Source organism: Anopheles gambiae, chromosome 3 (genome assembly GCF_943734735.2).
Source record: "Anopheles gambiae chromosome 3, idAnoGambNW_F1_1, whole genome shotgun sequence".
NCBI lineage: Eukaryota > Metazoa > Arthropoda > Insecta > Diptera > Culicidae > Anopheles > Anopheles gambiae.
Genome location: NC_064602.1, coordinates 27,894,028 through 27,906,924, shown reverse-complemented (window position 1 = coordinate 27,906,924; position 12,897 = coordinate 27,894,028). Strand labels below are relative to the sequence as shown.

Here is a 12,897-nt window from a genome sequence, read left to right as displayed (position 1 = left end):
TTATGTTGAAATTGCGATTGAAAACGCGTTTGTCTTTATTTATATCAATTTGCCACCTAGGTTCAACCTTCGCTCGGTCGCGGCAGCTGTCAAACGCGTACCAACTACCCCCCATCTCGCTCACTCTACCATTGACGTCGACAATGGACGCACTCCGTACGAGCGGGTGAGCGAAATAGGGAAGCGCCAGCTTGAGTTTGTGTGGAAAATCAAACGAACCAAGAGAACACGATCCGAAGCTGACAATACCCCATCAGCTACCTTTCGGTGCGCAAAGAACGCAGTGGCAGAAGCGAAAAAGAAAAGTCTCCAAACGCGGAAAAAAAGGTGCAGTGCAGTTGCAGTTTTGCTGCACTCCCGCCGTCAACCCGCACGCTTGCGTCCCCCCGTCTCGGCGGGGAAAAAAGGGCCGTGGGAACACGAAAATCTTCCGTCCAGTCGACACGGGAGCCACAGCAGCAGCAGCAGCAGCGGAACAAGTGTCCCTTCACAAACACACACACAGAAGCGCGCGGACGAGCGAGCGCACACAATCTGTCTCACACACACACCATTGATCCCTCTTGGTGTCACCGTCGTCTGCTCGTGTGACACGCGTTTGTTTGCTTTTGTTTGTGGCCGTGGCCGTGCGAAGGATTTTGGCGACACAAATCTTAACCTGCTCAACCTCCCCCAGCACACACACAAACACACAGCCAGCCACACACCAAGCGTTCCGGGATGGCAGATCAGACGGAGCTGCGGATGAATCTGGTGGCGATCAAGCGGGTCGACCCGTACGCAAAGGACATCGTCAACTCGTCCGCCCACGTCGCCCTGTACGTGTTCAACAATGCAGAGAACGAGTGGGAAAAGACGGACATCGAGGGGGCGCTGTTCATCTACAGCCGCTTCGCCGAACCGTACCACAGCATCTTCATCAACAATCGGCTCAACACGAACTCGCTGGTCGAGCCGATCCGCGGCCAGATCGAGCTGCAGTCGAAACCACCGTTTCTGCTGTACCGGAACGAGCGGTCCCGCATACGGGGCTTCTGGTTCTACAACAACACGGAGTGCGATCGCATCGGCGAGGTCATCCAGAAGCTGGTGACGGAGTGTGGCGATGGTGATGGTGGTGGTGGCGGTGGTGAATCAAGGCCACCGATGAATGGAGCAGACACGTCGGTGCCTGCTGGAATCTATCCTGGTGGTGGTGGTGGTGGCGTAACGAACGGCAGCGGCGGTGAAGGCGAAAGCACCAATGTGGACATATTCACGATGCTCACGAAGGCGCAGGAAGATTTCCAGAACAATGCAGCCGTACCGCCGAACGGTGGGGCGGTGCTGAACCATCACGCAGGGGTCATGATGGGCGCCCATCCTGGTCAGGGCATTGCGATTCCCCAGCAGCAGCAGCAGCAGCAACAACAACAACAACAACATCCCCAACAGCAGCAGCAGCCAATCACGAACCAGAACGCGCCGCGCAGTGTGGTGAACTTTTTCGCCGCAGCGAAACAGCCGGCCGCGTCGGAGGTGCCACTGTTCAAGACGCTCGCCCCGGTCCATACGCTCGAGCAGATCGAGAAGCAGCACCGGGCCACCACACCGCAGAAAGAGACAACAACGGCGGCGGCGTCGGTTACGGCAACCGGCAAGGTAACGCCGGACGTGAGCGAGCTCGAGAGCAGCTTTAAGCGGATGGGCATTCCAATCGTCGGCGGTGGAAGCAACAACAACGGACCGCAGACACCGTCGGGCGGCATGCCGGAACTCGGCACCTCGCCGCTGGCGACGTTCATCAATGCGGCCAACCTGTCCGCAGCGATGCGTGGCTCCAACCACCATCATCAGCCGGTCGTACCGAAGACGAAGCTGATCGAAATCAGTGAGCTGGAATCGCGTCAGAATGCGCAACAGCAGCAGCAGCAGCCCCAGCAGACGCCACTCCACGAGCTGCTGAAGAAGTCGGACCCGATCGGGGGGACGGGGGGCAGCGGGGCCACGGTCGTAAAACCGGCCCTGATGCCACCGACCATGTTTAAGCCGACCGCGACGGCAGCCACGCCAGCGACGGAAGCGTTGAGCAGCCTGTTGCTCGGCCCACCGAGCACACCGAGCAGTACGAACTCTCCGGCCGGTGCCGGCAAGCAGCAGCAGCAGCAGCAGCAGGGCAACGGTACACCGGGCGGTCAGACGAAAGCAGCGGCGGGCAGTACTCCGCTCTCGTCCACCGGGAAGCAGCACCGGTCGTCAGCGGGCGGTAAGCAGCAGGCTAGCGGAACCACTCCACCGAAGGGAGCATTCACGACGGTCACATCGAACAGCAAGGCGTTGCTCGACTTCATGTCCGAAGCGAACAGCAACCTGAAGAACAACAACAGCAGCAGCGGCGGCGGCAATGCTGCAACGGTCACGGCGGCGGGCGGTGTGGAACCGCTCACCCAGAACCAGCTCATCCAGGCGGTCTCCTACCTGATCAAGCACGATCCGGACTTTGTGCGGAAGCTGCACGAAGCGTACGTGAAATCGTTCACCGAAATGATATCCAACTAGAAGAAAAACTCTCGCGGCCAGGGTGAATGATGATGATGATGGGTGCGTGTAGGAAAAAGCTTTCGAGATTCGGCCTGAGAACCCCTGTTTGCCTCCTCCGCTCTCCCGCGTACTGCGTGTGTGTGTGTCTTTCCGCTGCTTATAGGCTCGCGCGTGTGTATGTGTGCACGGGAGGAAGAAGAATGCTGTTAATATTATCCGATTCGTTCCAGCACGACGAAATCGGGTGTGTACGAATGTATGCTCGAACTCCTGTGTTGCCCTTTGGGAGACTGCTATATAGTTATTACATTGTTAAGGGTCCCCCGCAAAACGAAGCAAAAACGGATTACAAAAACAAGAGAAAGGGAAAAAAGCGAGGACAAAGAATAGAAGGATACAGAAGCAAGAGAGATACATAGCCAGAGAAATAGATAGAGAGAGAGAGAGAGAGATAGTGTGATAGAGACGAAATAAGTTAAAATTACATTACATTATCAACTATCTCCTGTCACAGCCCCCACATACTTCCCCTGTACTAATAACCGTTAGCGCATTTTTTTAATTATAATGCCTTATTTTTTTTGTTTTCCTCTCATGAAAGGGAAAGCGTTCCAAAGTGCGTGTTTTAGACGTGTATAAGGTTGTATTTTGATGTTGTGTGGGAAATGCGCGAAAAGCTTGCAAAGTGCGTCGTGTCGCGTCTTCGGACGTTTCATCTAATCTATCGCCTGTTTCGCACTGTATCACATTGTACAGCTAATGTTTTTGCTATCATTTTAGTCCGTCGATTGTGTTTTATGTTAGTAATAGAGAGAGAGAGAGAGAGAGAGAGAGAGAGAGAGAGAGAGAGAGAGAAAGCCGACGAATGTAGCGGCAGGCCTGGATTGGAAAATTGAATGAAGTTGGAAAGAAATGGCTATTACGAGATTACTGTACGTCTATAGGAGTCTATAGTAAGCAAATTAGTGGTTAGAGTAGTTTAAATTAGTGTTCTTATTTTTTTCTTCTTTTTGTTTTAGTTCAGTCGATTTTTGAAGGTTTCGTTTTAGGAGAGAACTTACACACCCAGTATGATTTGCTTTACCGATTTGGGGTTTTTTGACACACTTGTCTCTCTCTTACGCTCTCTGTTTCTCTGGCACAATCGGATCACGCTGCTGTCTGTATCCATTTTCTCTGGCAGTGCGTAAGCATAAGAGCAGCATGCAAAATCATCATCATTATTGAAAGACATAGGCCAAGAAGCATTTTGTTCAAACAAACACGCGCGCCACGTTCGCGTTAGAGAAAGTTGGGAAATACACGTGGGTGCATGTAAAGAATTTCGATTTGAACGTGTTTTACATTCGCGCTGCAAATGTCTCGCTTGTGCAAGTCGATAAAAAAATCCCCTGTATACCAGAATAGAGAGACATGCAACAATTCCTGTCCCTACATCACCCCTACCCCCCCACCCCCCGTCGTTTTGAGGTTTAGCATATGTACGGTAGACAAGAGAAGAGGATAGGAGGGATCCCTCCCCCCATTGTAACGCGTTATACGTTAAACCCACAGACCCCCTCACTCACACAGTGTTGATGAACCAGTAAATAATGCTGTACTTTTCGATGTGTAATAATAATTATAATAATAACATGTAATAAGGCTTTGAAAAACACAAAAACGACCCAAAATTAATCTTTACAAAGCAGAACAAATATAGCAGGCCCCGTAAGTAGCGGAGCAGCCCCCACATGCCGTCGGTGTGCAAACGTTAAATTTGAATTTCCCCTTAGAAGAAGAAAAAAAGGCTCAGCGCGAAAGAGAAAGAGAACATGAGAACACACATACAAAAAGGATAATGTGACCAGGATACGCTAAAAAGGACCTACACACTTCATAGATAACAAAAAACAAACAAACAAACAAATAAATAAAGAGAAAAAAACGCATTGCCAGCCAGACACCAGAAAACCGCAAAACAAAACAAACAACAGTGCACCTCTTACCTTATTTTTCACCTCATTTTGTCGCAATGCCTACTTTCTTTCCGAAATGAAGCTCTCTTCTCTCGGGGACGAAGTTTTGTTTTTGGGTTTTCAGTTTTGTTCTGTTGTGTATGTGTGTGTGTGTTTTTTTTTTATACATTATTTCAAACATTTAGGTTCCACTTTCTTTCATTCATTCACAGCTTGTTGTTTTCGTACTTCGTTCTGTTTTCGTACACCTTCTTTTCATCTTTCTCTTTTCTCTACCGTTCAACCATTATTATATATAAACTTTTCTTAGCAAATCCACTTTTCTCATTTTCTGGTTGTTTCTTTTTTGTTGTTGTTGTTGTTGTTGCACTCTTTTCACTTAATCTCAACGAATTTCATTCTTTTCTCTTCTCCGTTGGTACTACATACATAATATGTTTGTTTACTCTCTCTCTCTCTCTATATATATCTATATATAACTCTATCTCTTTTGTTCACGCGCTTCCCTCTATCTCTGGCCTATATTCACTTCACTCTGTTTTACACAGTTGTTACACACAGTTCTTGCAACTGCTTGGTTGGTTTTGTTTTACATAAAATCTTGTATATAGTACAACATGTTTGCGATAGGATTAGCGCTCATACGTATCGCACAACTACTACTTGCTAGCAGCCCCCATTACACTACACACGTTCCTTCTTGTTTACTTTCTTTTTCTTCCTCCCTCCCATCGTTCATGTTTTGCCCCAGTACTTCTACTATTACTACTGCTACTACTACTACTACTACTACTACTACTTTCTCTTTACACTAGATAAATCATTACTAATCATCCCCCTTAACACACTCGGCTTGCACACGGCTCCTCTTCCACTCTCCACCTTTCTACACACTCTTATATCTCGTTTTGCATTATTAACCTGTGATATCCTGCTGCTGCTACTCCTGCAACATCTTCCCTCTTCCGCCAATATATTTAACACACCTCCTGCTTTACTTTCATTTCCATCCCAAACCGTGTGTGGTGTGTGTAGCATTGTCTGTGTTGTACACTAACGCTTAAACAACTGCCAACTCGCACCTCTACATACCCCTACACGCGCACAGAGAGCCTGATTTCGGGTGCAAACTTTCTCACACGTGGTGCCAAACGTTTAATTATTGTTTGTTTTACCTTCTCCGTTCCGTTCTAATCCTGTGCCCAACCCAACCCAACAACTCCTGCCAACAAACAAAAAACAGACCAAAGCGCGGCTGTGTGTGTGTGTGTGTGCACTTGAATGTTTCAATTAAGGGATATGATCATCCACTAACAACGTCGCACAGCGATTTCGGCCCGATCAAGGTCCACTTTCGCTTTGCGGTCCAAATTTAATTACATACCCCAAATGCTCCACTACCCATTCGACAACAACACTTGACAACATCGACCACTAACCACGGTTAAGACATGTTTCTGTTCATCATCTACTGGGTTTTTTTTTGTGTTGGTTCCATTTCCAGTGTAGAAATGGTATCCTTCGTGTGCGTGTTTTGTGTGTGTGTGTGTGTGTGTGTGTGTGTGTGTGTGTGTGTGTGTGTGTGTGTGTGTGTGTGTGTGTGTGTGTGTGTGTGTGTGTGTGTGTGTGTGTGTGTGTGTGTGTGTGTGTGTGTGTGTGTGTGTGTGTGTGTGTGTGTGTGTGTGTGTGTGTGTGTGTGTGTGTGTGTGTGTGTGTGTGTGTGTGTGTGTGTGTGTGTGTGTGTGTGTGTGTGTGTGTGTGTGTGTGTTTCTGTATAATTATGCCAACATCGAAGGTTCTACAGCTTTCACAAAAAATGCGCCACAGAGTTTGGTTTCTTTAGTTTTACACCTTCTTCCACACTTTCCACTCTCTGTGTTTTCTGTTTTGCATAGGTTGGTTATTATGCGTTTACTTGTTTGCCTTGTATAACATGCATACTCTTATGTACATAACACATTGATTTGTTACACAATATCTCCTGTTTGTTTAGGTGTTAGTAGGTGTGTGTGTCTCTCTGTCTGTTGCCCACTAATCATATCAGAGGCCGTTATCATCTCGCGTATGCTCCAGTCTACATTTTATAGTATTTTTTGTTTGCTTGTTTGCGTTTAGTCTGTTCGCGTGCTTGTTGCGCAACTCAACCACCATGTGTTCCTCTCGACTTTTAATACTTGTTTCGTAGGATCAATAGTTGCGATCCCTTTTTTTTTAAGAAAAAAACAGGACGTTATGTGCATCCTTTATTTGTATACAAAAACAAAAAATGAATTGTGCATTCCATCCTTTTGCACACCAAAAACAGACACACACGTAAAACAAACGATTTCGGTCTTTTACATTGCTCTCTTCCTTTTTCTATTGTTGTTTAAAGTCAACTATCCGCCTATTTCAGTCGTCTGCGTTAGCGCACTAACAGAGAGACAGTTCAACCACCATCAATCACGATGAGACCGAGAATACAACAGGGAAGAATTAGCATTACCCGACCGACTACTAAAACAGGAGATATTTCCCTATACAGTAATACCAGTTCCGACCAGTTCCACTTACGCGGAATGCCAAGCGATAGTTGCACAGTCTAGTTAAGGAGCAAATGTCCTGCGTGCTTCTGTTCTTGCCACCACGCAGAGAAGATGCACGTGGATGGTGTGTGTGTGTGTGTGTGTGTGTGTATGTGTGAGTCAGTGAGTGAGTGTTGTGATGTTTTGTTTCGTTTCGACACATTTAGGTATTTGGGGTTTGTTTGTTCTTCTTCGTCTACTGCTTCCTATATTGATTTGGTTCGCTTGCGGTGTATTACTTACTTAACGTAGTAACATTTATTGTTTTTTTTTTGTTATGAGTGTTTGTTCTTTCTCCCACACTCTAATAGCTCGGTGAATGGTTCGATCCGTTCCGGTCGCACAAAAAGCATATTTACACACCACACAACCACTTGTGTTACACTACTCCTTACTCCTGCTTCTAGGTACCCCTCTGTCTCTCTCTCTCTCTCTCTCTCTCTCTTTCTATATCCCGCTAGAATAATGTGTTTGTTTGTTTGTTTTTTCTTCTTTTAATCATCCATATAAAACATCTACATTACACAACAATCAAATTATCTGCTCTATCTGTTCCAAAATGTGTTTATGTAGCTGTGTGTTTTTTTTCTTCAAATGGTTCTTTTTTTCCCTTTTGTGCTATATAATGCATATCATCTTCATCTTATACGCTTACACTACAGCAACATTACACTGCTGCACGAGCGAGCTCAAAACGTGCGCACGAACGAACTAATGTTTGTTTTGTAATGTTTTGTTGTATTGTTTTTTTTTGCTGCATTCCAGCTATACAGTGCGTCTTCGATTTACAATTAAAAAAAAAAAATGCCTACTATGTGATCCTCATCGAACAGACAGAGAGGTAACACGCCAAATGCGACAGCGCAAGTCAAATCATTCCATGCAGCTTCCTCTCGTCGTGGCACTTGAAATTGGAACTGAAAAATTATTAACCAACCATGTGCAAGTACTACCAACATGCATGTGATAGGTAAGGTGTTCAAATCTCTATCAACCCGCTAAACAACCCTGCCTCTACCTGTATCATGTGTTCTTTTGTCGCTCTCACGCGGCACTTTTTTGTGGCGTGCCAATTTCAAACGAATTAATACTTTTTTTCCCACCATTGCCACGCACAACACATCGTCGGCGCAAAGTGTAGTCACACATTAAAAACTCTTCCCTTTCCCTTCCCTTTCCCTTCCCTTTCCCCTCTTCTTAAGACAACATCAAACTAAAAGCTGCAGGAGGGGTACTCTTGACCGGGCAACAGCGGCAGCTGGAAGATTAAAAAAGGTCAAATTGAAACAGGAGAACAAAACAAAACGGAAACTTCTGGGGCGTAAGAAACTTCCGCTCTATGGCACACACATTCGTAAAATGCGAATCATTATGCATGTTCGTACGGATTGAGATGTTTTTGGCATCAACAAATAATACCAGTCCCACAACACCACCACCACCACTGGCCCGTCCCTTGTGTAAACTAAAGCGCGCAGAAGGCGCCCCGAGATGATCCCCTTTTTGTCAGCATTCCACTGCAACACTTTGTGTAAGCGTTATTCCTTCTCAATTCAATTGAAACAGCACAACAGCACAAAGTTGTTGTTGTTGTCACGTTTGTACCGTTTGTCCATTTGGGGTCCATTTGCACCGGTGCTGTATCGGGCTAGCGTATGAAGTAGCGCCCACCGCCGGGACTACCGTTGGGTCAGTTCGTGCTGGGATAGGGAAACATTGTACGATCTAAAACAAACAATAATGGAACAAACACAACCGTTAATTTGAATTGTAGAGACACAATGTAAGCATACTTTCTACTCGAAAGCCGTCGAACACCGTGCAACACATACCTGAACTTATACTGTTCTGTTTCGGTTTGGGGGGTAGTTTTGGTGTCGTTTCGCCGGGCGAAAAGCGGGGCGAAATGTTTGTACTGAAAAGGCGAAAATGCAAATATTTCATTAAATCGACCTAAAATCCATCCAAAAACCAATCCGTGACTTTGACCGTGACTTACCTGGCCCTTCGGCAAAGTACATTCGGCTGCTGCGCCTGCCCCGAGATGGGTGAGTTCTGCACCGACTTGTTCTTCACCGCCGACGGGCTACTGCCGACGGACGCACCGCTGCTGCCGAGCGAACCGGAAACGCTGGGACCGCCGCTAGAGTTCATTGTCGATCCACTGCCACCGACCCCAACGCCCGGGACCACGTTCGCTCCACCGACACCACCACCACCTGCGCTGCCGCCAGCGATCGTCGACAGCCCGGACAGCGAGCTCGAAGTGGCAATGTTGGGAATGTTTTCCTTCGCCGCCCGATCCATCGCCGAGTTGCGCCGCATCATGATCGTGCTGGTATGGGGCAGCATTAGCAGCCGCTGCTCCATGCTGCTGCTGTTCTGGCTGCTGCTGCTTGCCGTCGTGCCGCCGACACTGTGCTGATTGTGCTGGTTCAAATTGTCCCGCGTTAGCGTCGACGAGGACGAGGACGAAGACGTCGATTCATCCTTCTGTTGCAGTGCGGAGTAGTCGGATATTAGTATAAATGTACGCAATCAAACAATCGCTCAAGCACTTACCGCATGGAATGAGGAATGGTTCCAGTTGGAGCTGTCCATTGGAAAGCTGCTGCTGCCGCCGGTACCGGCGACACCACCACCGCCGCACACACTCGGACTTTGCGTGTAGTTAAGTAGCAGCGTCGTGCCGGCCTGGCTGGACACTCCGAACTGGTAGTGTGACGACTGTGTGTAAATCCTAGGCGGTAGTGGCGGCGGACTAACGTCTCTCGGTGGTAGCTGCGGAAACGAAGAACAAAAAATAAACAAACAATTATTCCCGCTCCCCGTCTATTACTTGCACCATGCCGCGGAGGTTTGCGCGATCCCTTACCGTCGGTGCGTCCGGCGCCTGCCGCATCTGCGACGACTGGGTCGAATCCATGGAAGATTCTTTTCGCTTAGCCCTAGGAGGTAGTGGAGGCGCCGGGGGTGGTAGCACATTGTGCGTATTTGGTACGTTGACGTGCGGTGAGATCGGTGTCGGACCAATGTCGGCATTGTTCGACAAGCTGCCGCCTGCGTCCACACCGCCCGCACACAGGTGACACGGATGGTGGTTGCTGGCGGAAGGTGACACGCTGCTGTTGTACTGGATCGAATTGGCCGCCGGCCCACCACCATCGGCCGCAGCCGCCGCATCGGTGTGATGATGATGGGCGGCATGGTGATGGTGGTGCGGGCAGACAGGTGGCAGAGCCGCTCCCGCGGTGGGATGATTATGCTGGAGCTGGATTTTCGGGCTGGAAGGATAGACGGGCGAATGCTCACAGGACGACGGTCGTCCGCTGGAATTGGTCGGCGGTGGAGGGGCGCCGCTCGCACTGCTGCCCGTGGGACCACCACCACCGCCCGGGATGGTGTAAGTAAAATCACAGTTTTGATTTCTGCAAAAAACAAAAACCGAAAGAACAATTTAGGAATGAACCCATGGAGGCCTGTCAGCCGTCAGGCCTGTAGGTGGTGCACGGAACTTACTTGATAGAATTGGATGCACTATGTCTAAAGTTACTGCTAGTACTGTTGGCGATGGATGTTCCTACCGCCGCCATGTTGGCCAGTATGGAGGAGCCGGCGATGCTACTGCCGCTGCCCGCGGTAGCTCCCGGACTTGCACTAGCTGCATGCTGCAGGGACGGTGGAGGTGGTGGTGGTGGATGCAATGGTTGTGGTTTGTCAGTGCGTGGACTGATTGCCGGTGGAATGTCGGGATGAGGGATCACCACCGCCGACCCTTGCTGCTGCTGCTGCTGCACCGTAGCATCGTTGTGCGACATTGAAACAATACTGGCCGCCGACGATGACGTCACTGAGCTGGCAGTACCGTAGCCGGATGCTGCAAACACGCGAAAGAAAAATAATTTTAAAAATGGTACTCAATGCCGCGAGCATGTGTCTGTATGTGTGTATGTGTATGTGTATGTGTATGTGTATGTGTATGTGTATGTGTATGTGTATGTGTATGTGTATGTGTATGTGTATGTGTATGTGTATGTGTATGTGTATGTGTATGTGTATGTGTATGTGTATGTGTATGTGTATGTGTATGTGTATGTGTATGTGTATGTGTATGTGTATGTGTATGTGTATGTGTATGTGTATGTGTATGTGTATGTGTATGTGTATGTGTATGTGTATGTGTATGTGTATGTGTATGTGTATGTGTATGTGTATGTGTATGTGTGTTACCTTCGCTACTGGAACCACTGTACAGGCTGCCCCCGATCGAGTAGCTGGAGGCGCCGACGGCCATCCCGCCGGTACCGCCACCGGAAGTACCCGCCGCCGAGCAGGACGACGAGGACGGTAGGGTCGTCATCGAGGCGGACGGGTAGCGCGGGCTGGGCAGCAGCTTGCCGCCGTTGTAGCTGCCACCGCTGCTCTCCGACAGGCAGCCGCTGCCGGCCAGCAGCTGGTTCGTGTTGGTCAGTATAATACTGTCCGAGCGGCGCGGTATCTCCGGCGCCATCTGGCTGTCCCCGCCGGCCGTCGTCAGGTTCGCGATCGACTGCGAGAAGCTCGGATGGTAGTGATGCGGATGGTGATGGTGGTGGTGATGGTGATGCGGATGGTGATGCGGCAGGTACTGCTGCTGGTGTGGATGGTGGTGCGCACTGCCGTGATGTGAGTACTGTGACGAGCCGCTGCTACTGCCAGCGACAACCCCGCCACCTTGCTGCTGCTGCTGCTGCTGGCCGTGGTAGAAACCGGAGTGATGCTGCTGCTGCTGCTGCTGAAGCTGTTGCTGTAGGTGTTGCTGCTGCTGCTGGTAGTAGAGCGACGAAAGCGAGGACGTCCCGGACGAGGAGGAGTGAATGTTGACCGATGCGAAGATGGAGTAGTCGTGCACGGACGAGGAGGAGGAGGCCGGCGGCGACTGTTCGCCCGTGTCACTGTTCGCCAGCAGGGACGTCTTGCTGTACGGCAGCGTGCCAGGCAGCGTCATCGACGAGTTGGCGGAGCTGTTGTTGCGCCTCGACGACGGCTTAATGCCGGGCGACTTCAACGAAATGTCCGGCCATTTTTTGGGCTGCGGTTGAACATATGATTAGTGAGTGGCTCGGTTTGCTTGCGCTAACGGCGCCAGTATACTTACGAATTTCAACGGCTGGCGACAGTTTTTCGGCTCTATCCGTTTGCTCTCCTCGTACAGATAGTTCTGAATTTCCGTGATGCTCATTCCTTTAAAAGGATCTAAATTCTCTAGAAAATTCTGCAGCACGCACGGGACGAAAACAAAGCGAGTTAAAACATCGAATCATCAGGCCTACGAGAGAGACATGGCCCCCGCGCGTTCACGCACTTACCCTTATGCTAGGATCGACTTTTAAGCAGTACGGCTGATTCTGATATTGCTGTATTTCGCCCGTAATTTCGGCCACCCGCCTCCGCTTGGAGAAGTTGATCAGCTCCGTGTTGGGCAGAAAGTCCGGATTGCCCTCCTCGATGTGCAGTATGTTGGTGAGGTACATGCCGAAGAACGGCACGCACGGCGGATTGATCGAGCGCAGCTTCTCCTGGTACTTCTTGAAGTGCGAATTGTTCAGCTCGCGGCACTCGGCCAGCACCTGCTGGTGGCGCTTCGGGATGTCCTCCAGCGTCAGCTTGAGCCGATGGACGGCCGCCCCCTGGAAGGCGGACACGATCGACAGCACGCCGTTGAAGTTGTTCAAATCCTGCAGCACCATCATCACCTCGATCGCGCGGCTCGCCATCGCGACGCGCTCCTCGAAGTTTTCCGCCTCAATGATCGATTTCTCGATCCAGCGTGTAAACTGTGGAGGGGATGGATCAGACAATTAATCACAAATGCT

The 12,897-nt window shown here is 49.5% G+C and overlaps 2 protein-coding genes across 4 annotated transcripts in view; one reads left to right on the top strand and one right to left on the bottom strand.

Moving 5' to 3' along the window:
• The first annotated feature begins 93 nt into the window (after positions 1–93).
• On the top strand, positions 94–6,690 carry LOC4397654 (mRNA-decapping enzyme 1B). Its single transcript, XM_061653665.1, has one exon. It carries the CDS (start codon positions 721–723, stop codon positions 2,536–2,538), a length of 1,818 nt encoding a protein of 605 aa, XP_061509649.1. The 5' UTR covers positions 94–720; the 3' UTR covers positions 2,539–6,690.
• LOC1280136 (protein son of sevenless) overlaps positions 4,583–12,897 on the bottom strand; it is a 25,143-nt gene continuing 16,828 nt past the window's right edge. For all 3 annotated transcript variants that reach the window (XM_061653662.1, XM_061653663.1, XM_061653664.1), the window contains exons 13-21: positions 12,391–12,858; positions 12,180–12,296; positions 11,273–12,113; positions 10,562–10,919; positions 9,918–10,470; positions 9,605–9,823; positions 9,042–9,535; positions 8,875–8,957; positions 4,583–8,767 (exon numbers count right to left, since the gene is read on the bottom strand). In XM_061653662.1, the coding sequence (XP_061509646.1) occupies positions 8,733–8,767; positions 8,875–8,957; positions 9,042–9,535; positions 9,605–9,823; positions 9,918–10,470; positions 10,562–10,919; positions 11,273–12,113; positions 12,180–12,296; positions 12,391–12,858 (3,168 nt within the window). In that variant the 3' untranslated portion in view covers positions 4,583–8,732. The remainder of the gene's footprint in view (positions 8,768–8,874; positions 8,958–9,041; positions 9,536–9,604; positions 9,824–9,917; positions 10,471–10,561; positions 10,920–11,272; positions 12,114–12,179; positions 12,297–12,390; positions 12,859–12,897) is intronic.